Source organism: Erpetoichthys calabaricus, chromosome 12 (genome assembly GCF_900747795.2).
Source record: "Erpetoichthys calabaricus chromosome 12, fErpCal1.3, whole genome shotgun sequence".
Taxonomy (NCBI): Eukaryota; Metazoa; Chordata; class Cladistia; order Polypteriformes; family Polypteridae; genus Erpetoichthys; species Erpetoichthys calabaricus.
This window is the reverse complement of record NC_041405.2, coordinates 22,975,036-22,998,020: the sequence shown is the minus strand read 5'-3', so window position 1 is coordinate 22,998,020 and position 22,985 is coordinate 22,975,036. Positions and strand designations below refer to the sequence as shown.

The 22,985-nt window shown below is 42.6% G+C and overlaps 1 protein-coding gene across 2 annotated transcripts in view; it reads left to right on the top strand.

The window, feature by feature from the left end:
- Positions 1–22,985, top strand: part of cacna1ia (calcium voltage-gated channel subunit alpha1 Ia) — an 856,996-nt gene that overhangs the window by 673,296 nt on the left and 160,715 nt on the right. For both annotated transcript variants that reach the window (XM_051935123.1, XM_051935122.1), the window contains exons 15-18: positions 6,476–6,563; positions 10,159–10,328; positions 18,770–19,255; positions 19,590–19,690. In XM_051935123.1, the coding sequence (XP_051791083.1) occupies positions 6,476–6,563; positions 10,159–10,328; positions 18,770–19,255; positions 19,590–19,690 (845 nt within the window). The remainder of the gene's footprint in view (positions 1–6,475; positions 6,564–10,158; positions 10,329–18,769; positions 19,256–19,589; positions 19,691–22,985) is intronic.

The following is a 22,985-nucleotide window of genomic DNA, read 5'->3' as shown; positions in this document are numbered from 1 at the left end:
CCTTATGTGCTCTTGGTCCATCTGTCAGCCTGCCATGAGATGTAGTAGTAGTCACGAAGGAATCAGAGGTAGTGCCTGCTTCCTCTTAGTCTTACTGAAGCCAGATGCATAAATGAGACAACAATGGGTGAAATATACTTAAAAATGGGTGGGATCAATTAAACCAATCACCGGGTGTCACATTTCTAAACTCATGAAAGGGGGGTACTAAAAGTAGGGGTGGGAATTGTGAACTGAAAGGATCAGAGGTGCTAGTGTTAGGCTGGTCCGACAGCCAGCCAGCTTCAGTTTATGATGAACTGACTATAGTTGAAAAGTCTCCTAAAAAAAAACTTATTAGACATATAAATGTGTGTTGCATGTGCAGAGAGCATATTACACGTTTTAAAAATAAACATAACCTGATGAAAGAGAGAAACCTTTCTGAAACATCAGATTATACATTGGTATTTGAAGGCATCAGTCGACGAATGGTGAATGTTGATGATACGTTGTCACCGGTGTTCTGTGTGCTCTCTGTTGTTCAGCATTACGACGATAGTGTAGGTGTCGATGTAAGCTTGAAAGAATTGGAGGCTATACTTGTGAAAATATAAACTGCAAAATATGTGTTTGAAGTAAACAGTGTGTCAGACTCCGTCAAAAGGACTGCCAATAAGAGAGCTATTAATGAAGAGACGCAGATTTCAGTACTCAAAACACCCGAATCAACAAATCTGCCTCACAACACCAGTGGAAGCACAGATAAGGCTGTACAACATCCACCTTCTGACTGCAAATCTAAATGAATACCTAAAAAAACGTAATGATAGATTCAGAAATGGCTATAAATACACTGAACAAAAATATAAGTTTTTGGGCAGTGCTGGGAAATATACTCATACATACTTCTGCTGCTGCTCTCATGCAGCTACTCTCCAGTGAAATGGTATTATTTATTGCACTACTGGTTTTACTGTTATTTTATCTCATTTCTTTTTAAGTATATTTTACATATAATATTAATGTTATATATACTATATATATATATATATACAGTGGAACCTCTAGATACGAGTTTAATTCGTTCCAGCACTGAGCTTGTATAGCGAATTTCTCGTATCTAGAACAAACTTCCCCATTGAAAATAATGGAAATCCAGTTAATCCGTTCTGCACCCCAAATATATTAACATAAAAATCAATTTTCCTAACAAATAACACTGATAAATTATATATACTGTAGTCTACCTTTAATAAATAACACTGGTAAAAAATATAACTGATTATTAAAAGAATCAAAACAGGTGTCCAAAGTGCAGTAGAGCATTCAATAAATCTTTAAATAAATAATCCTTAAAACAGTTGTGAAGTGGAGGTTTAAAATACACAAGAATAACAATCATTTAACACGAGGTTAAAACGTCAAAAGGATGCCGTCTTTAAAAAACAGATGACAATCCCCGGTGCTTCTTCTCTGTTAGCGTCTCACCTGCAGGCTCTGCAACAGGCGAGACACTCTTAATGCAGCTGACCTTCTCTACACCGTCCTGCTTCAGCTGTTTGGCTCGCCTGTTCAGCTCACTGTTCAGCTACACGCGAGCCTGCACTCACTCACTCACTCGCCCGCCCGCCCGCTCGCTCGCTCGCTCGCTCTCTCTCTCTCTCTCTCTCTCTTTCTCTCTTTTCTTTTACTTCTTCTCCCCCTTAACCGGCTCGCGCTTCTCTATATATGCGGGGAGGACATGGCAGCTGCAGCCCATCAGCCACAGGAACAATCATGGATGTGGGCAGTTTCCCACCTGTGCACTTAAGTGAGAAACGCAGACACCGCAGATCGCGGCTCGCAACTGCTACCACGCCCCCTTGCTAAGCCACAAGCTATACCCACAGCCTGGCTCGTGGCTCGTTACGCGAGCCAATGCTCGTATTTAGATCTGAATTTTTCACTCATACTTTCCTCGTATTTTGAATTTCTCGTATACAGAGGTGATCGTATCTCGAGGTTCCACTGTATATATATATATATATATATATATATATATATATATATATATATTGTGGAAACCAGTGGCACTCCAGCTGCCCCAATTCCGACAGACAGAGAAACAAGTTCAGCCCAGCACACATTTGTTTCCACACGGGAAGCGCGTCTCCCTCACTCCCCTCAACAGTACAGTACACCAAGCACCAAATGTACAGTCCTGTCTTCTTTGTTTCTTCCCCCTTTGTCTTTCCTCCTCCAATCCACCACTGGAAAGCTTTGTCCTCCTCCACCCGACTCTGGCTCCCTGAATGAAGTGAGGCGGCTCCTTTTAAGCTGGTCCTGGGTGTGTTCCAGGTGGCTCATTAATAAGACCTGGAATCACTCCCAGGTGTGGTGAAAGTCAAATGTAGGGCTCTGCAACTTTCTCTGGTGGCCCCCACAGAACTCAACAGGGCTGTGCAAAACTCCAACTCCCAGCGTGTCCTGCAGGAATCCATAGTGCCACAGCCGCCCAGGAGGGCTGCCCTCAAGCATCCTGGGGAGGGAGTGCCCTGGTGATGTTCTCTCCTCCAGTCATTTCATCCATCTGTTGTCCTGGCTGGGTAATGGCCATGGCTGGCCATCACTATATATATATATACAATATCTATATGAGGGGTGTTGAGTTATAAACAGGAATTCTCATGCTCTGTTCTTATAAATAGTGAAAGGTAGACCTGACTCATTGGACAAACACACGTCTATATGAACTTGTCGTTAGTACTGCTAGCTGCTCTTTCTCCCCTTCCTGTCAGTTGTAATCAACATGTTGGAGCAGGAGGTACACAGTAGTGTTGCACAGCACATTATTAAATCAATTTTTGACAAATGAAGGAATCATTCCATCTCAGAATTATTGGAGACTTAAAAAACAGTTTGGGGATCAGTGTCTCTCTCTCTGAGTCTAGAGTGTGTGATTGGTGCAAGTCATTCAGAGAGGACCTTTATCATGTATTCGGTCCACTTAAGGAATTTTTAGGAGGGAAGAAATTCAAGCTGAATGAGGAGGTTATTGATGTTGTGCAAGAATGGGTCAACATTTAAGCAAAAGACTTCTACTCTTTGGGATTAAAAAGCTTCCTGAGCACTGGAACAAGTGTATTCCATTGGCAGGAGAGTACAGTATATAGAAAAATAGTGTGTAAGTCGTTTCATTGTATTCATAAATTCCTGTTTATATTTGAACACTCCTCTATATATATAAAATATATTGTGAAGCCCAGGGCACATACAGCCACCCTAACCCCGACACAAACAGGTAGGACACAGGTTTTAGTTCACACATCACCCGGTTTATTTACACAGTGAACAAATCACCAGCACAGTCACTTTGTCATCGTCTTCAGTCCTCCAGACAGGCTTTGTCCTTCTCCTCTCTACTCAGGCTGCTGGCGGCTGGCCCCTTTTTATAGGACACCCAGAAGAGCTCCAGGTGCCCAACAAGCTTCCTCTGGCTACATTTCCAGGTGAGGCGGCAGTGCTGCCGAATAGGGCCCTGAAAATATCCATGCGCCCCATGACGGAGGTCACGGGCCCCAACAGGGATGAGCTTTAATGCTGGAAGTCAAGGGGGCTGTCCTCTATTGGTCTGGGGGAGAAACTGTCCTGGAAATACTCTCTCCCCCGGTCCTTCCATAATCAGGGCACCCCAGCTGTCTGCCACAATATATATACAGGCAGTCCCCAGGTTACGTACGAGATAGGGACTGTAGGTTTGTACTTAAGTTGAATTTGTATGTAAGTCAGAACAGGTCCATTATTTTAATAAATGCTATTGTTGACCGACTGTACCCAAGTGCTCTGCCAATGATTGATGGAGTTTCACCTCTCTCTGACCTTTTTATTATTTCTACTTTATTTTCAGTGGTGATGGTTTTTCTCTTCTTTACTGTATCACCAGCACTTGCATCAGATTTGTGTTTCAGAGACATTGTTGAAGGGTGAAGACAAAAGATTAAGATGAGCTCTTTTGCACAGCACTGTACACGCTATCACAGCAGATTAGGCACCAGTCGTCAGCACGTCTGGCATACTGAACGAGAGACAACTTCCTGCTATGTACGTAACAGTACAAGCAGACTTGCTATTGAGAATGAATGGGGGCGGTGAGGGGGCGATTCACCATTCGCCCACCACACAGCCACCTCCACTTGCATACAGTATGCTGCCTGCAGCGTCTGCCCATCAAGAACAAACAGGGTGTAGCCAAAGTAAGAATAACCCACCACCGCCTTCATTCAACAGGCAACCACCAGAGGCACACTACAATGCTACCCCCCGCCACCCCATTCACCCTCAATGGCCTCTGTTCAGCCACAACCGGGTCACCGCTTGCAGCAAGCATTACCAGCTGCCCCCCCAAGAACGAACGGGGCAGCCGTGTGTGGTGGGCGGGCAGTGAAACGCCCCCCTCCGCTCCATCCAGCCTGTGTCCAGTCTGGAGCAGTAGCTGCAGCGCAGTGGTGAGCGGGCAGCGAACCGCCCCATCAAGCCTCCATCCTGCACACGAGTGATAGCTGTGTCCCCAGTGACTATGGACCACGGGTCACCGGAAGCCGCCTGAGGGACACCACAATGCGCGAGCAGCGAAATCGCCCTCCTCCAGCCTCCATCCAGCCACCGCTTGTAGCGTCCCCAGGCCGAAGATGACGGAGCGGCAGTTACTGAGGCACATGCGTCGCAGCTGTGGCCCCGTTCATATGTTGTAGGTCGGATGTCCGTAACTTGGGGACTACCTGTTGTGAGAAGCAGCCTGGACACAGATAGACGGACACCATTTTAAGTCCCAACACACGTTTATTTACACTATTTACAATGTCTATAGGGCGGCACGGTGGCGCAGTGGGTAGCGCTGCTGCCTCGCAGTTGGGAGATCTGGGGACCCGGGTCCTTCCTGCGTGGAGTTTGCATGTTCTCCCTGTGTCTGCGTGGGTTTCCTCCGGGCGCTCCGGTTTCCTCCCACAGTCCAAAGACATGCAGGTTAGGTGGATTGGCAATTCTAAATTGGCCCTAGTGTGTGCTTGGTGAGTGGGTGTGTTTGTGTGTGTCCTGCGGTGGGTTGGCACCCTGCCCAGGATTGTTTCCTGCCTTGTGCCCTGTGTTGGCTGGGATTGGCTCCAGCAGACCCCCGTGACCCTGTGTTCGGATTCAGCAGGTTGGAAAATGGATGGATGGACAATGTCTATAAGTGCACAAACCCAGTGCCACAGCACCAATCACCCCAACAGTCCAGTCCAGGCCAAAGCCACGGTATGCCTTCAGACCGCCTCCTTCTCTCTTCTCTCAGACCTTGTCCTCTTCCACCCGACTCCAGCTTGGTGATTGGAGGGAGGCGGCTCCTCTTATCCATACCCGGATGTGCTCCAGGTGTGTACCGGCAATCTTCCACCCGACACGCCCCAGTGTGGCGGAAGTGCCGGCTGTCTCCCCGGAAGCACTCTGGGTGTTCCCTCTCTTCTTCCCGCCAGCACTTCCTGGTGTGGCGGAAGTGCTGGGGTCCAGGGTCCATCTGGCACAGGGACGCCCCCTGGCGGTGATCACGGGCCCCTACAGGGTTGAGCTTCTTAGCCCTGTGTCCGTGGCCCCCAATACAACCAGGGAGGTCGCCCCCTCGTGGTCGGGAGGAGGCATGAGCCCTCCTCCTGTCTCCCCGGGTGTCCCGGCCATGTAGGAACCCCAGCCAGGTGCCAAACTGTATATATATAAAAAGAGAGAGAGATGTATATATGAATATATAAAATCATTTTTTGTTGTTCTTGTTTGTATTATATGTTGTAGCATTGGTTTGTTTTTCACAAAAGTAGTGCTGTTTTGCTTTTGTACTCAGTTCGTGTGGTGCTTGTAATTTTGTTGTAAATTATTTTACAATAACAATAAAGGCTTTCTATTCTATCTATTCTAATTGCAAATGCAAACATTCCATGATGAAATAGAAATAGCGTTTTAACACGTTGTATATCCGTAAACCACAATGCTTATCTGTTTGCTGTTGTTATGTCATGTAGTGTTGCAATGTCAGAGCAGACAGAGGTCCTTCTCAAATGCGTGGAGTCCACAGTAGCTATGGTGGTGTACGTGTGTGTCTGCCTGTCTTCACTGTTGCAGCTGTCATTACAGCACGCAAATTAATTATTAAGCTTCAGTTACCATTTGAAAATGAGGTCCTGAACTGATAACAGCAATTTTAGCTTTTTATTTTCTCTCAGCATCAAGTCATTGGTTTCATATCTTTTCCTTTCTCCCTGAAACCCTGGCGGTGGTTTAAAATGCACAGACTGGAGGAATTGGGGTCATGTGTTTTAAGAAGAAGCCCCGTGTTCACTACGCACTTTTTAGCTGGTTGCCCCCAGATGTGTATTTTCATTTTGCTTCCTCCTATCATTTTCTTTAATTCTGTCTAATTTAATACTTTCTTCATCTTTTTTGGCCCTAATCACATTACCTAAACTGATTTCTTTTAACTCTTTTTCAGGGAGACGCCAATCGCTCCTACTCAGACGATGACAGATCCTCGTCAAATGACGAAAGTGAGAAATCAAAAGATCCCCTCTATCAATCAGGTAAGAGACAATAGAACTGATGAGCTTTACAGTTGTTTTGAGGATTGTGACTGTTGTTTGGTCTTAAACGTTATCACTATCTGTCAGCATAATGTGCAATGGCAGGAACAAATTATTAATCTGGCCAACATTAGCCCCTCTCAGACTAATCTTAAAGCGTTTTCACACTCGTTGTCCGTTTTCTTTCTCCGATTCAATGGATGTTTTGTTACTTTGTTTCAATTTCCAGTTACTTTTGGTTGTGTTTCACACTTTCAAGACAACTAAACATATCAATAGATATCCCATGGGTGTGTTGTGAACTTCTTTCATTGTGCTGAAAGAATATTGTGTCGGGTAACTGCGCACCAACGTCATTTTCCATAATTATTAACCGAAGGTCTACTTGAAAATTATGCACTACTAGGCCAACAGACTACAGTAATCCCTCGCTATATCGCGCTTCGCCTTTCGCGGCTTCACTCCATCGCGGATTTTATATGTAAGCATATTTAAATATATATCGCAGATTTTTCGCTGCTTCGCGGGTTTCTGAGGACAATGGGTCTTTTAATTTCTGGTACATGCTTCCTCAGTTGGTTTGCCCAGTTGATTTCATACAAGGGACGCTATTGGCAGATGGCTGAGAAGCTACCCAGCTTACTTTTCTCTGTATCTTGCGCTGACTTTCTCTAATCCTGACGTAGGGGGATTGAGCAGGGGGGCTGTTCACACACCTAGACGATACGGACGCTCGTCTAAAAATGCTGAAAGATTATCTTCACGTTGCTATCTTTTGTGCAGCTGCTTAGTGAAGCGACATGCTGCACGGTGCTTCGCATACTTAAAAGCTCAAAGGGCACGTATTGATTTTTCACTGTTTTTCTCTCTCTCTCTCTGCTCCTGACGGAGGGGGTGTGAGCTGCCGCCTTCAACAGCTTTGTGCCGCGGTGCTTCGCATACTTAAAAGCAAACAGCCCTATTGATTTGTTTGCTCCTTTGAAGAGGAAGATATGTTTGCATTCTTTTAATTGTGAGACGGAACTGTCATCTCTGTCTTGTCATGGAGCACAGTTTAAACTTTTGAAAAAGAGACAAATGTTTGTTTGCAGTGTTTGAATAACGTTCCTGTCTCTCTACAACCTCCTGTGTTTCTGCGCAAATCTGTCACCCAAGCATGACAATATAAAAATAACCATATAAACATATGGTTTCTACTTCGCGGATTTTCTTATTTTGCAGGTGGCTCTGGAACACAACCCCCGCGATGGAGGAGGGATTACTGTACACAGCTCTCTTTCTCATGGGTGGAGGTTGATTTGTTTCGAATCTAGTTCTGTTAAACTTGACTTGTTGTATGGAATGTTATTTGATTTTAATAATAAAAAAAGAAAATTATGCACTACTAAGCTTATGTGTTGAATGGCACTTTCAAATATCCGAGTCTACAACAGAAGACGAGCTCTGCAGATGGCACACAGTGTTGTGCTTCAGTTTTATGACAGTAGATTAATCACGTAATTTTCGTTTAACTGTGTGATGATGCGTATTTAGATTAGATAAACTTTATTAATCCCAAGGGTAAATTCAGATGCATTTGGCAGCAGAAACAGTAAAACATAAAAAAGCAAAGATACAGACTCACTGGACAGATGATACAGCCAATCAATCAATCGATATTAAAAAAAAATACAATAAATGCATATTGTGCAGAAATTTAAAAATTAAAGAGTATGTCAGCAGGAAGCATTGAATTGCCTGATAGCAATGGACAGAAAACACCCCCAGAGACACTTCTTAGCACACCACGGTGGAATAAGCCTGTGGCTCAAAAGTGCTCCAAGACAGCGCCTCCTGGAAGGGATGGAGGAGATTTTCCATGATGGCTTCCAATTCTGCCATCATCATCTTTTCCACAACAGCTTCCAGTGTGTCCAGGGTTCACCCTGTGAAGGAGCAGGCTTCCCTGATAAGTTTATTCAGGCATTGTGCATCTTTTTGAGTTGAAGGTGCTCCACCACAATGGCTACTATGGACTGGTAGAACGTTTCCAGCAGCTTGGTGAACACCTGAGTCTCCTTAACAAGTCCAGTCTGCTCTAGCCTTTTTTGTCCTGCATCACTGTGTTGTCAGACCAGTCCAGTCTGCTTTTTATATGGACCCCACCCTCCAGGTACTTGTAGCTCTGAACTACTTTCACGTCCTCAACATTAATGGTGACAGGTCTCAGAGTCTTCTTGGCACATTGGAAGTCCACCACCCGCTCTTTTGTCTCGCTGATATTGAGTTGCAGGTTGTTGTCCCTGCACCATAAGAGGAACTCCTCCACGACTTTCCTGTATTCTGACTCATCTCCATTATTAATGCATCTTATGATGGAGAAACTCACACTGTTCAGTGTGGTGCTGAGGTGTCACCCATGACATGGCTGCACTCGGATCTCAATCCGGGTGGTTCGCCGTGTCACGTGGTTGGTGATTGGCTCATGCTCCCAAACTCTCTCTTATGATGGAGGAGTCATCTGAAAATTTCTCATCTTTGCTGGAAGTGTAGAATGTGAACAGGAAGGGAGACAGGAAAGTCCCCTGAGGTGTCCCAGTATTACACACCACCATTTCTGACATGCAGCTCCTCAGCCTCACAAACTGCTGTCTGTTGGTCAGGTAGTCCATGGGCCAGAAGATTGTGGGGACATCAAGACCCAAAACCTTTGTTTTTTTTTTCTAGTTGATGAGGCAGAATGGTGTTAAAAACACTGGAAAAATCAAAAAACATCATCCTGACTGTGGTGCCGGCTTTGTCCAAGTGGGAGTAGGCTGTGTGGATCATGGAGGTGATAGCATCCTCCACACATATATGTGCCTGATAAGAAAACTGCAGGCCAAAATCCAAAAGTGTTCAGGAAGCGAAATCACCAATTGAGTATTCCCCCCTCCATCTTCTTTGTGCAATCCTTAAGAGATATTTTGGGTCTAATTTTGCTGCCTCCATATAGAGCAGCATTTGAATCTTCAACCCCCTTATTGCATCCATAGTGGTACTTCTTCATTCCTAACTTGAATACTGTAAATAAACATTTGGCTCCCACCATTCTCCCGTATCCCGTTATTATTTTGCTGTTATTTTGCTCCACCCGCGTAATAGTGAAACAGGACAGCAAGGAGGGCCCTGCCCGGCTCCCCACGCCTGACGTCTTGCTTCCCCCTCCCCTCGGCCCACAGCCTCTGTCTCGGATTAGCGTGAATATATCGATCCTGCAAGCGAACTATGATTCTTAGTGCAATGACAGAAGTCATAAAATCAACCGGAATGTTCAAGCAAATTCTAGAAAAAAAACACAATCTAAGTCCATTAAGTAGTTCTCTCATTCGCTAGCTAAGCGGATATAAGATACGCCCCTTGGCCCGCTGCTTGTCTCTCGGATTCATGCAAATAAATCGGTATGACAAGCGAACTATGATACATAGTGCAATGAGAGAAGTCGCAAAATCAACCGGAATGTAGTTCTCTCGTGAAAAGCGGACAGACATACAGACAGACATACAGACAGACACTGGATTTTCTATGTATATGGAGATGTGCTTACCACATTTTACTTTTTTTTTCCTCTTTCCAGATCCAAAGATATGCACCTTAACCCCCAATGGCCACCTAGACCCCTGCCAGCCAGGCATCATGACCTCAGCTAAGGGGTCTCTACAGTCGGACCACATCCACTTTCCTCTGGATTCACGGAAAAGCAGCATAATTTCTCTTGGGAAAGCAAACCTTGAGCAGCGTTCGGTGGTAAGCGATCAAAAATCTTCATCTGGGGACATTGCCAGGCCTTTTCCTAGTACGGTGGGTGATACTGCCGCTGAAAACCTGAAGCACATGTGCACATTTATTATCCCTGGTTTACTGTATTTTTCATGTAATAAATCTTAAACCTTTGTTTTACATATTATCTGCTACACTGAGGGTAAGTGAATCATTTTTTTAGTAATCCCCAACCTACACAGTATTCATGAACACTAGAATTCAAAAGCAGTCCAGAGTGATTTTAAAATATAATTTTAGGTTTGTTATTGTATGATGTCACTTGAATATAGATAAATGGCAGTGTCGCTTCATAAAAGAGCGTCCGTTAAGTGTTTTCTGCTTAGAAATTTGACTGGGCGTGATATTAGAAAAGTTAATGCTAAGGCTTGGGAATAAAACAGATAACATGGAGGTGATTTTGTAGCACCCGGTATGTAATTTAATCAATGAACCTGTGATCAGGGCACGACAATTTATTTTTTTTATGAAAATGAAACTAAAAGCTTTTAGGCAGCTCCTTCTAAAGCAGCAGAGACATCCAGCCAGTTAGATCTCCCATTTGGGTCTGTTTCTAGGATGTCTCAAGAGTACTTGGACCTGCTGACACACTCCCGTCAAGAGGAGATGTGACTTTCATCTGTCTTGTAGCCCTACGTGGTGATATCCCCCCCCAGTTAGATGCACAGTGCAGCAGGAAACCATCTGCAGCAGTGAAAAGATGACTCGAGGATGCCAACCTAAGAGGCAAAGTTTCAGATCAAAGCCACATCTGAAACTGACAAACAAAAAGAAAAGGTTAAAATGGGCAAAAGAGCACAGATGCTGGATAGAAGATGACTGGAAAAATAGGGGATTGTGGTCAGCATCCTGGAGTGATTTTTTCTGTGTTGCAGATGACACTGGTTTTTGGTGTGTATTTAATAAAAGGAGCACTTTTAAGGCATTTGTTTCTCACACTACACACTCTGATGTCCTTCTCCTCCTATGCAGTTGTGCATCTTGACCGTCTAGTTTGCCCCCATATCTGAGCATAGTAACAGGCACTTTGATATGAAACTCAGTTTCTTGGCCATCTGTCACATGGAATAAACTTAATTCTGTGCAAAAACAAAAAAATGAAATAACATAAAACAATAGACTGAGATGTTTCTCGAGAAAGCTATTTCACGGTGGCCATGTTTGACCCCAGATCTGAAGTTTAGGAATCCCAGTACCTTGCAACCCACATGGACAGAAGAACAGGCTTCATCAGTGCTAATGCAATTGCAAAGGTTTCTCTAATAACCAATTAGTACTGAAATAGGACTAGTTAAGGAAAAGCTAAGGGAGTTGATCATTAATTAGGGCATGGAAGAAATGGCTGCTGAAAATGGAGCTTTGAGGTCATATGTGAATAATAAATTAACATCCATGTCATGAAGAACTGAGGCTTTTCTGAGAGTAAAAGGAGGCCCTACACAGCATTAGTATAGTGCTCCCAATAATTTGCTCATTGACCATATAGAGTATGTACTGTATGTATGTATATATACTATATATACTGTATATATTGTAACAGATAGCCTGGACCACAGACAGACACCATGCTGCTGTCACACAACACACCTTTATTCGACGTACTGGCACAGCGCAAAATAACCCACAGTGCTGACAATACCCTCAGTACTCAGTCCTTTCTTCCTTTGCTCCAACAAGCTCCACTCTTGTGCTCTCCTCCTAGCTCAGTCCACTGCCACCCGACTCCACCCCTGAGTTGTGGCAACTGTCTCCTTTTATAGAGGGCCCGGAAGTGCTCCAGCTGTTCCCTGATTAGCTTCTGGCTGCACTTCCGGGTGAGACGGCAGTCCTGCACAGGAGGGCTGTCCTCGGTTGTCCCGGCCATATCCTGGCCGCCCATTACAATGTATATATATATATATATATATACAGTGGTGTGAAAAACTATTTGCCCCCTTCCTGATTTCTTATTCTTTTGCATGTTTGTCACACAAAATGTTTCTGATCATCAAACACATTTAACCATTAGTCAAATATAACACAAGTAAACACAAAATGCAGTTTTTAAATGATGGTGTTTATTATTTAGGGAGAAAAAAAATCCAAACCTACATGGCCCTGTGTGAAAAAGTAATTGCCCCCTTGTTAAAAAATAACCTAACTGTGGTGTATCACACCTGAGTTCAATTTCCGTAGCCACCCCCAGGCCTGATTACTGCCACACCTGTTTCAATCAAGAAATCACTTAAATAGGAGCTGCCTGACACAGAGAAGTAGACCAAAAGCACCTCCAAAGCTAGACATCATGCCAAGATCCAAAGAAATTCAGGAACAAATGAGAACAGAAGTAATTGAGATCTATCAGTCTGGTAAAGGTTATAAAGCCATTTCTAAAGCTTTGGGACTCCAGCGAACCACAGTGAGAGCCATTATCCACAAATGGCAAAAACATGGAACAGTGGTGAACCTTCCCAGGAGTGGCCGGCCGACCAAAATTACCCCAAGAGCGCAGAGACAACTCATCCGAGAGGTCAGAAAAGACCCCAGGACAATGTCTAAAGAACTGCAGGCCTCACTTGCCTCATTTAAGGTCAGTGTTCACGACTCCACCATAAGAAAGAGACTGGGCAAAAACGGCCTACATGGCAGATTTCCAAGACGCAAACCACTGTTAAGCAAAAAGAACATTAGGGCTCGTCTCAATTTTGCTAAGAAACATCTCAATGATTGCCAAGACTTTTGGGAAAATACCTTGTGGACTGATGAGTCAAAAGTTGAACTTTTTGGAAGGCAAATGTCCCGTTACATCTGGCGTAAAAGGAACACAGCATTTCAGAAAAAGAACATCATACCAACAGTAAAATATGGTGGTGGTAGTGTGATGGTCTGGGGTTGTTTTGCTGCTTCAGGACCTGGAAGGCTTGCTGTGATAGATGGAACCATGAATTCTACTGTCTACCAAAAAATCCTGAAGGAGAATGTCCGGCCATCTGTTCGTCAACTCAAGCTGAAGCGATCTTGGGTGCTGCAACAGGACAATGACCCAAAACACACCAGCAAATCCACCTCTGAATGGCTGAAGAAAAAAAAATGAAGACTTTGGAGTGGCCTAGTCAAAGGCCTGACCTGAGTCCAATTGAGATGCTATGGCATGACCTTAAAAAGGCGGTTCATGCTAGAAAACCCTCAAATAAAGCTGAATTACAACAATTTTGCAAAGATGAGTGGGCCAAAATTCCTCCAGAGCGCTGTAAAAGACTCATTGCAAGTTATCGCAAACGCTTGATTGCAGTTATTGCTGCTAAGGGTGGCCCAACCAGTTATTAGGTTCAGGGGGCAATTACTTTTTCACACAGGGCCATGTAGGTTTGGATTTTTTTTTCTCCCTAAATAATAAAAACCACCATTTACAAACTGCATTTTGTGTTTACTTGTGTTATATTTGACTAATGGTTAAATGTGTTTGATGATCAGAAACATTTTGTGTGACAAACATGCAAAAGAATAAGAAATCAGGAAGGGGGCAAATAGTTTTTCACACCACTGTATATATATTCACGGCATTCGTAGTCTGAATCACAATCTGATTGTATGGGTGGTTACCAACCAGGTAACGCTTGTGGTTGGTCAGCAAGTCGGCTAACATCCGCCACGGTGCCCTCCTTCAGTTGTGAGAAGCAGATCATAGAATGGTTGAAATAGTTTATTGTCAAATAATGCAAAGAGTATGCGACACGTGTTTCACCCTAATTCTGGGCTCATCAGGCATACACACTCACTGCACTCCCTCTCGGGAATCGAACCTCGGGCGTCAGCACTAGAGGCAAAGCCCCTAACATTGCGCCACGGCGTGTGGTTCGTTTATTTAACAGTATGTAGATCGGGGTAATTACATTCACGGCATTCGTAGTCTGTGTCACAATCTGATTGTATGGGTGGTTACCTACCAGGTAACGCTTGTGGTTGGTCTGCAAATCGGCTAACATCCGCCACGGTGCCCTCTTTCAGTTGCGAGAAGCAGATCATAGAGTGGTTGAAATAGTTTACTGTCAAATAATGCAAATAGCGCTGACGCCCGATGTTCGATTCCCGAGAGGGAGTGCAGTGAGTGTGTACGCCTGATGAGCCCAGAATTAGGGCGAAACACGTGTCGCGTACTCTTTGCATTATTTGACAGTAAACTATTTCAACCATATATATATATATATATATATATATATATATATATATATATATATATATGTGTGTGTGTATGTGTATGTGGGTGTATATATAAGTCCTTATGTAGTTTTAATAATTACAGCTTCAGTTCTGTACATGATAAAATTAATCTTTAATAAAAGTCTGCATTCCAACGATTGTTAATTTTTAACATGTCCACCATCATCACATACACAAACTGAGTTACATTTCTGAAATTCCACAAATGCATTTTGCAGCTAATTTTCAGCAGTGCCCGTATTCGCATTAGTTGTCCTAGTCTGCCATTCATCGAACGAATGTGCTTTAGTTGTGTGGCTCATCTTCCTTGTAATGATTTCTAAATGTTCTTTGGACCACAATCAGCAATTTTAACTTCGCTAACCTCAGGATACGACTGAGTCACGGGTCAATCATAAATGTGAAAACAGATACAGAGTAATGAGCAGTGTAATAATTCCAAATTAATAATCTATTACAAATGTTTTGTTTTAATTTAGATAGAGTAAATGAATCCTGCTTCACAATGTTCTTTACAGATTGATTATATTATGCACACTACTGTAGTTATTATCAGTTAAAACTGGAAAAGGACTTTATAATGACCTGCATAAAATATACAGAGAGAGAGAGAGTAAGGCACTATATAATAGATAATTAAATAAGAAATAATAAAAAGATAGATGTAGGGGTCACTAAAAGATAGGCACACTGAAAACAGATATTTATTCCATTAACCAACCTGTTCTGCACGATTTCCCATCCCTGTATTTACTGAACTCGTTTTATTGTCTTAAGCCGTGAGTCATAAATGATTTTTAGTTATAGCAGCACCGTGAAACTAATCCTGACTTGTGCTTCATCAGTAAAACAATTCTGCTAACTAAAATGATTCTCAAAATTGCCAAGTACATTCCTGAAATTTAAAAACAAAAAAACAAAAACATGTTTGCTCGCTGAATATCCAGTGTTGCTGCAGGCTGCTCAGCTTCGCGTAGCTCATCAACACATTTGAAATGTAATCTGAAGGCTTTTATTCATAGTAACAAACAACCAAGAGGGATCTGTCTGGAGCTCAAATGAAGAGCATATTGTGACACAGCGACTTGCTGTTCATTTGTCTTTAGCTGATGGTTTTATGATAAAGTTGTTTTGAGTTTGTTTTATTACTTTAGAATCATTAGGGTTTCATTTATTCTGGATGCCAATGAACAAGCTGTCCCTAATTTTATTAGGCCTCACTGTGATATTTCTGCATCAAATGTAACAATTTATTTTATGCCAAAACACACATTCAGACAGAGACACACACGTACTCTACATTCTCAAGCCCACTTTATCCAGTACAGAGCTACAACGGAATGGGAGGTGGGCAGCTGGAGCCTTTTCATTTACCACTGGGCACAATTCAGGGTCTATTGCCAGTCCATCACAATGCCCACTCACACACATATACTGCCAATTTAGAATCAGCGATTCACACCTATGGTAGCTGGGATAGACTTCAGCAGACCAGCGCAACCCTGTTCAGGACTATGCAGGTTAACAAATGACTGACTGACTGGTTAACACAAAATTAATTTATCAGTATCCTTTAATGAAGTGGCTCTCAAAGTATTTTGGACTAGGGACCACCCTGTCAAAGATATGGATGATCACCTATGGCTAACAGCTACTCATTCCCATAAATCCCTTGTTACAGTCATCAAACCTTTTCTTCTCTACAGGCACTCTAACAACACTAACACTAAAAACCTGGGATGCAAAGAAGAAGAGTCGGTACACAAACTCAGATAGTGAGTTAGTAGGCCTGAACATGACTGTTTATTAGAAAGACCCTCCTTCAGTTAAGGGCTTGTACTACTCCCACCACTATGGCTTTTGAGGATGCCCTAAGAAAGGCAACACAAACTCAGCACAAACTTGCACAGCTCCTCAGACTCTTTCTGTGTTGTAAGCTAATTCTTGTACTGCTACTCTTTGAGCTACCTTGTCGGCTCCTTTTTGTTAGTCTTACTCACAGGTCTTCTCTTCTCAGGGCTGGGTGGCATACACCAGTCTGCACCTCTGGCCTACCATGTGCTTGACACTGCTCACCTGGAAGGAAAATTCTTCATTGCAAGACTAACATTCAAACCTTGCTGGGTTTACATTCCATCATCCCTTACTAGGAGTCCATCTGGTACAGTCTTGGCTGAGTGTCAGGAAGTAGCTGTGCCCGTGCCCACTCAGAGAAAGAATCTCTTATTTCTGGAGCAACCAGTGATAGTCACTCCCATCATGATCCTGGTATCCACCAAGCTACTCTATGAGCTACTTTGCCGGTTCTTTTTTGGTCTTGGCTTCTCAAATGGTATCTCCACTCAGAGCTGGGTGGCATACATTGTGCCAGTTCGAATGTCTAGCTTACCAGCTGCTTCTCACTGCCCACTTAGAAGGAAAGTCTGCATCACAAGACTAATATTCAAACCTTGCTGAGTTTATGTTCCGTCATCCTTTCATGGAGTACTAGGAGGTCTGGCTGGAACAGTCTTGGCCAAGTATCAGGAAGTATCTGTGCCCGTGCCCACTCAGAGCAAGAATCTCTTCTTTCTGGAGCAACCAGTGATAGTCACTCCCATCATGACCCTGGTATCCACCAAGCTACTCTATGAGCTACTTTGCCAGTTCCTTTTTGGTTGTGGCTTCTCAACTGGTGTCTCCAATCAGGGCTGGGTTGCATATATTGTGCCAGTTCGAATGTCCAGCATACCAGGTGCTTGACACTGCCCACTTGGAAGGAGAGTATGCATTACAAGTATAACATTCAAACCTTGCTGGGTTTATGTTCCATCATCCCTTCTTGGAGTACTAGGAGTTCTGGATGGAACAGTCTTGGCTGAGTGTCAGGAAGAGCCTGTGCCCACTCAGAGCAAGAGTCTCATCTTTATAGAAAAACCAGTGATCGTCACTCCAATCATAACCCTGATACCCACCAATCTACTCTATAAGATACCTTGCCAGCTTCTTTTTGGTCTGGCCTCTCCACTCAGGGCCTTGTGGCATAAATCATCATGCCTGTTTGAATCTCTAGCTTACCAGGCACTTGACGAAGAGTCTCTTCTTTCTGGAACAACCAGTGATCGTCACTTCCATCATAACCCTGGTACTCACTAATCTACTCTATAAGCTACCTTGCCGGCTCATTTTTGATCTTGACCTCACCACTGGTGTTTCCTCTCAGGGCCTTGTGGCATACATCATGCCTGTTTGAATCTCTAGCTTACCTGGTGCTTGAAGAAGAGCCTCTTCTTTGTGGAGCAACCAGTGATCATCACTCCCATCATAACCCTGCTCCCCACTAAGCTCCTCTATGAACTACCTTGCCAGCTTCTTTTGTTCATTTTACTCACATGTCTTGGCCTCTCACCTGCTGTCTCCACTCAGGGCTGGATGGCATACATTGTGCCCATTTGAAACTCTTGCCTACCAGGTGCTTGACAATACCCATCTGGAAGGAAGTTCTAGATTACAAGGCTAACATTCAATCCTTGGTGTGTTTACATTCCAAAGTCCCAGATTTCATCCAACGATTCATAACAAATCCTTGAAGAAGATGTTATGGCACACAGACTTAATACATGAGATTAATACGTAAGAATACATGAGAATGAGAATGAGAGCTTTCACATGGAATTTAGGGATCGCCATGTCTAAGGTTGGTTCTTGTGGTGCATGTCAAGGTGGATTTAAAAAAAAAAGAGTCCCATGTCGTAAAAGAGTTAGATTGGATGGGAGAGAGACACCGTGAGTTTGAATAAACTGTGAATCAGAGAGATCATCACAACCATATAGGATCAGAGCATGGCGGAAAAGAGTGTAGAAGTTAAAGATGCTATCATCTGCCAGAATGTCAAACCGGCAACTCTGTGGTCAGTGACTTGGAGCCTTTTCATGTGGAATTATCAACAAGAAAGTCCTTCTAAGGAAGATGTCCAGGCCAGCCCAAGGAATACTTGCAACATGCTGACAGACCACACTTTGAGAACCACTCCTTTCAAGCTCATATACTGAAAGCAAGCATTATATATAATTTCAGAGTCTAGGTCGTTGGTCATGTAACTGTGGTTCTTCCTTACAAGCTGCACATAGCCATATTAGTACTCCGACCTGAATTCTGTTGCTTTGATTATTTTGACTTCTTATGAACTTAAGTAAATTTCTTCATATTAACTGTGTTTTCCTTCCAGTGCAGTGGCCGCAGTTCTCACTATCAACACTGGGGGTGCCACCCTTCCACGTTGTCTTCTACTTGGAGTACTAGGAGGTCCAGCTGGAACAGTCTTGGCCGAGTGTCGGGATCAATCCGCGCCCGTGTTCACTCCGAACAAGAGTCGCTTCTTTCTGGAACAACCAGTGATCGTCACTCCCATCATAACCCCGGTCCCCACCAAGCTTCAGTGGTGCCCCGTCGAGTGTCCAACCCCTGCCCACACAGAGATCGGCGGGCCCTGTCTCTTGAGCTACCTGAACTTCTGCAGGTACCCCGAATGGGGGCACCCACCACCGCAATGTCCCGCAAGAAGAGCTGCTCGGGTGGGGCCGGCCTAAGCGGTCCAAGCACACACCAAGACTGCAATGGGAAAACACCTCCACCGACTCAACTGCTGGGAGAGGTTTTCCCTCAGCTTAACACACGCAAGGAGCGAGAGGAATACGAGGAGGAGATTGACTATGTGAGTTGGTCCTAAAAGCTTTGTTCAGGCACTGCAGTAAGGGCAATCATCTTGACCATTTGTCATTTTATGTACTGTATGTGCTTGTCTACTTGAGAGAGCATTCATTTGAAAAGCTAGCCATTGTTTCAGAACATTGTGTAATGGCAGAAAAATGCAAATTGGTCAAAGTGATCTGAATTCTAATGAAACTGAGGAGCAGGACTGATAATTAACCCATTATTCATTTAAATGGGAGTTCACCGGCTTGACTTCGTTATAATGGCTGATGTTGCGTGTGTTGTGATAAAAAACACACTTTCTAATTTATTTATGTGGTGTTCCTTCTTTACAGAGTCTTTGTTTTCGAATTCAGAAGATGATGGAAGTGTATAAGCCCGACTGGTGTGAGGCACGGGATGACTGGTCCGTGTATCTCTTCTCACCTCAGAATCGGTCAGTGAGGGTTTGCATTCACAAAACCGATTAGATGTTTACGGTACAATGGCAACGATATGCCTTTTCAGTCTTTGTCCAGATGGTGGGCACCTGTTCTCTCCATAAAATTGGTCAATTCCACTCAAGATAGAATAGAAAGCTTTTATTGTCTTTGTAAAAAAATTACAACTAAATTACAACAGAATTATGAGAACAATAAAAAGCCACCAATAGCTTTTTAAAATATTTTCGAAAATATGGCCCTTTGAGGCCACCTGGTCACTTCTGTGGTCCAAGTAGATGACAGAGCATTTATAAAGTGGGATATTCTTATACCTGATATTTCTACATATTAAGCTAAGTGTCCCTAAGTGGAAGTGCTGGACTTGGCACTTGTATAACACAATATGGCTCTCCAAAGCCACCTGCTCACTCCTATGATTCAATCAAAATGAAGGCTGGTCAATTCTATTTAAAATATTATTGGTGGATGTCTACAAATGAAAAGTATTGCTTTTGGCCATGTATGAGACTCTGAGGCCACTTCAGTGGTCCAGGCAGATGACATGACATTTGTATAGTGAGGTTCGATCATTCATCTTCTATATATTAAGCTGAGTATCCCTGAGTGGAATTGGTTAATTCTGGTCTTGGCATCTATATTGCCAAATTATGGCTCCACAAAGCCACCTGGTCACTCATTCAGTCAGATGGCAGGGTACTTCCAAAATGAAGGTTGGTCAATTGTATATAATATATTAGGATGGATGTTTGGAATAAAATTGATCAGTTCTGCTCTTGGTAATTACAGAATCACTGCACATGTCTTTGAGGCCACCTGGTCACTCCTGTGGTTCAGTCACTTATATAATGAAGATTGGTGGATGTTTATGAATGAAAGTGGTCAGTATTGCTTTTGGCCATGTATGAGACTCTGAGGCCACTTCAGTGATCCAAGCAAATCTCAGGGTATTTATAAAATGAGGATAGGTCACTTATGTTCCACATATTAAGCTAAGTGTCCCATAGTGGAAGTGCTGGTCTTGACTCTTGTATTACACAGTATGGCTCTCTAAAGCTGTCTGGTGACTCCTGTGATTCAGTCAGATGGTAGGGCACTTCCAAAATGAAGGCCAGGTAATTCAATTTACAATATTATTGGTGGATGTCTATGAATGTAAGTGGTCAGTATTACTTTTGGCCATGTATGACTCTCTTAGGGCTACTTCTGTGGTCCAAGCAGATGGTTAGGTCATTCATTTTGTACATATTATGCTAAGTGTCCCTAAATGGAAGTGCTGGTCTTAGCACTTGTATTACACAGTATGGCTCTCCAAAGACACCTGGCCATCCCATTGATTCAGTCAGATGATAGGGCACTTCAAAAATGAAGGTTGGTCAATTCTATGAGGGACATTCAAAAAGTTTCCACACTTTTATACTTTCGTTGGAAACGGTGAAGGCAGGAGGAGTAGTAAACTGGTTGTGTCTGAGAGTGTCATGTGACTGGGAAAATTGCATCACAAACGAAGGTGACTATGTAGAAAATTGATGTAATTTGCTTTTGAAATTATTTATAAACTAGCAAAATACCCACGCTTCGCAGCGGAGAAGTAGTGTGTTAAAGAGGTTATGAAAAAGTAAAGGAAACATTTTAAAAATAACGTAACATGATTGTCAATGTAATTGTGTTGTCATTGTTATGAGTGTTGCTGTCATATATATATATACATATACATTTACACACATATTATATATATATATATGGAGGACTATTTCGGTCAAAATTAAATAAATAAATAAATGCGCAAATAAATTAAAGTTCTGTGAAATGTGAGCATAAATAAATAAATGCATCATGAAATGAAGCCTTAATAAATAAATTTGCCATGAAATGAGAGCATAAATAAATAAATGTGTCACGAAATATGTTTTTTGTTGCTTATTTATTTATTTCATTTTGTCCGTAACATTCCTCCAAACCATCATGAAATACGACTTGAAATAAAACTGTCACTTTCACTCGTCAAAGTTGAGAGGGTGGGCTCTAACACACCATCTAGTTATTGATTGGTTAATCGACTTCTGTAGATTGGCTATACCTAATTCAACATGGCTGTGTGTGAGGTGGAAGTAAACGAGATAGCACAAGAATTAATTAGAAAAATGCTTACTACTGCCGATGAAATGGATTCTGCCGAAGATATCACATATTTCAGAGAGAGAATTGTTGCAGAGAAATGGAAGAATGCAAGAAGACTGACGTTCCAGTTTGAATTAAATATCACACATTTTACTTAACCATGTAATTTCACATTTATGATCTTTTCACACTGCTGACATTATTCTGCAAAACCAAAATTATTTCTCTCCTTCCATACTTTACATTATGTTAACTGGGCTACTTATTTGTGGTCTAATAATATTACATACCTGTGAAGGAGATCCTCTTTTCTCCAAGTCCAGAGGCAGCAAGGCTCGCTTTGACTTGGTATTTTGGTAGAAGTCTGGTCACTTAGACAACAAAAATTATGTGTGTACATTATGTGATGTACTATGCTTGGAGAAGGCATCCTTCTAGTAGACCTAAATTGCCTCCTTGGGTTGTTTGAGCCCCCATACGGGGCAAATAGCCGTGCTACCTCTGCTGTTAATTAAAAGAAGCAACACATTTAATTTTTGACATGCAGCAATATAGTTTTTAACAAGATAAAATTGAATGTGTTCAATAAATGTGCTCATCACTGTATTTCTTTCACTGCAACACTGAAAGCCCAGTTAAATGTAGAGGAGAATCATCCTTTCTGGAATGTGGGCACCATGTTTTGAGGATTGTTTAGGAAAGCTAGAAGTAGCAACATACTACAAATAACTACAGAAGGGTAAAACTGAATCAGGATACCAGGAAACACTGTATAAAAAATATGCTCACTAAACTGCAAGGAACCACAGGTCTTAGAGAAAGAGAGAGACAGAGTATAAATAAATGTTTAAAACCTACTTTAAACAGTAATTATGGGGGGTGGTGAAAAACAAAGAAACGTGTTGTTTAATTACGAAAAGGGGGGAAAAACAGGTAAAACAACAACAAAAAAAACCCCAGAAACCAATTGTATGAAGAATACAAACTGAAATGAAAATGAATCAAATTTTTATATATAAAAAGTGGTAGAAAAAGCAGAAAAAGGCAAAGGTAGTAGACTAACAATTACATAGAATAAAAAATTAAAAATACAATTACATGAAAAATATAAACAATGTGATATAAGAAAATAGAACATATTGGTAAACAGAAAAATAATTAAGAAAAAGG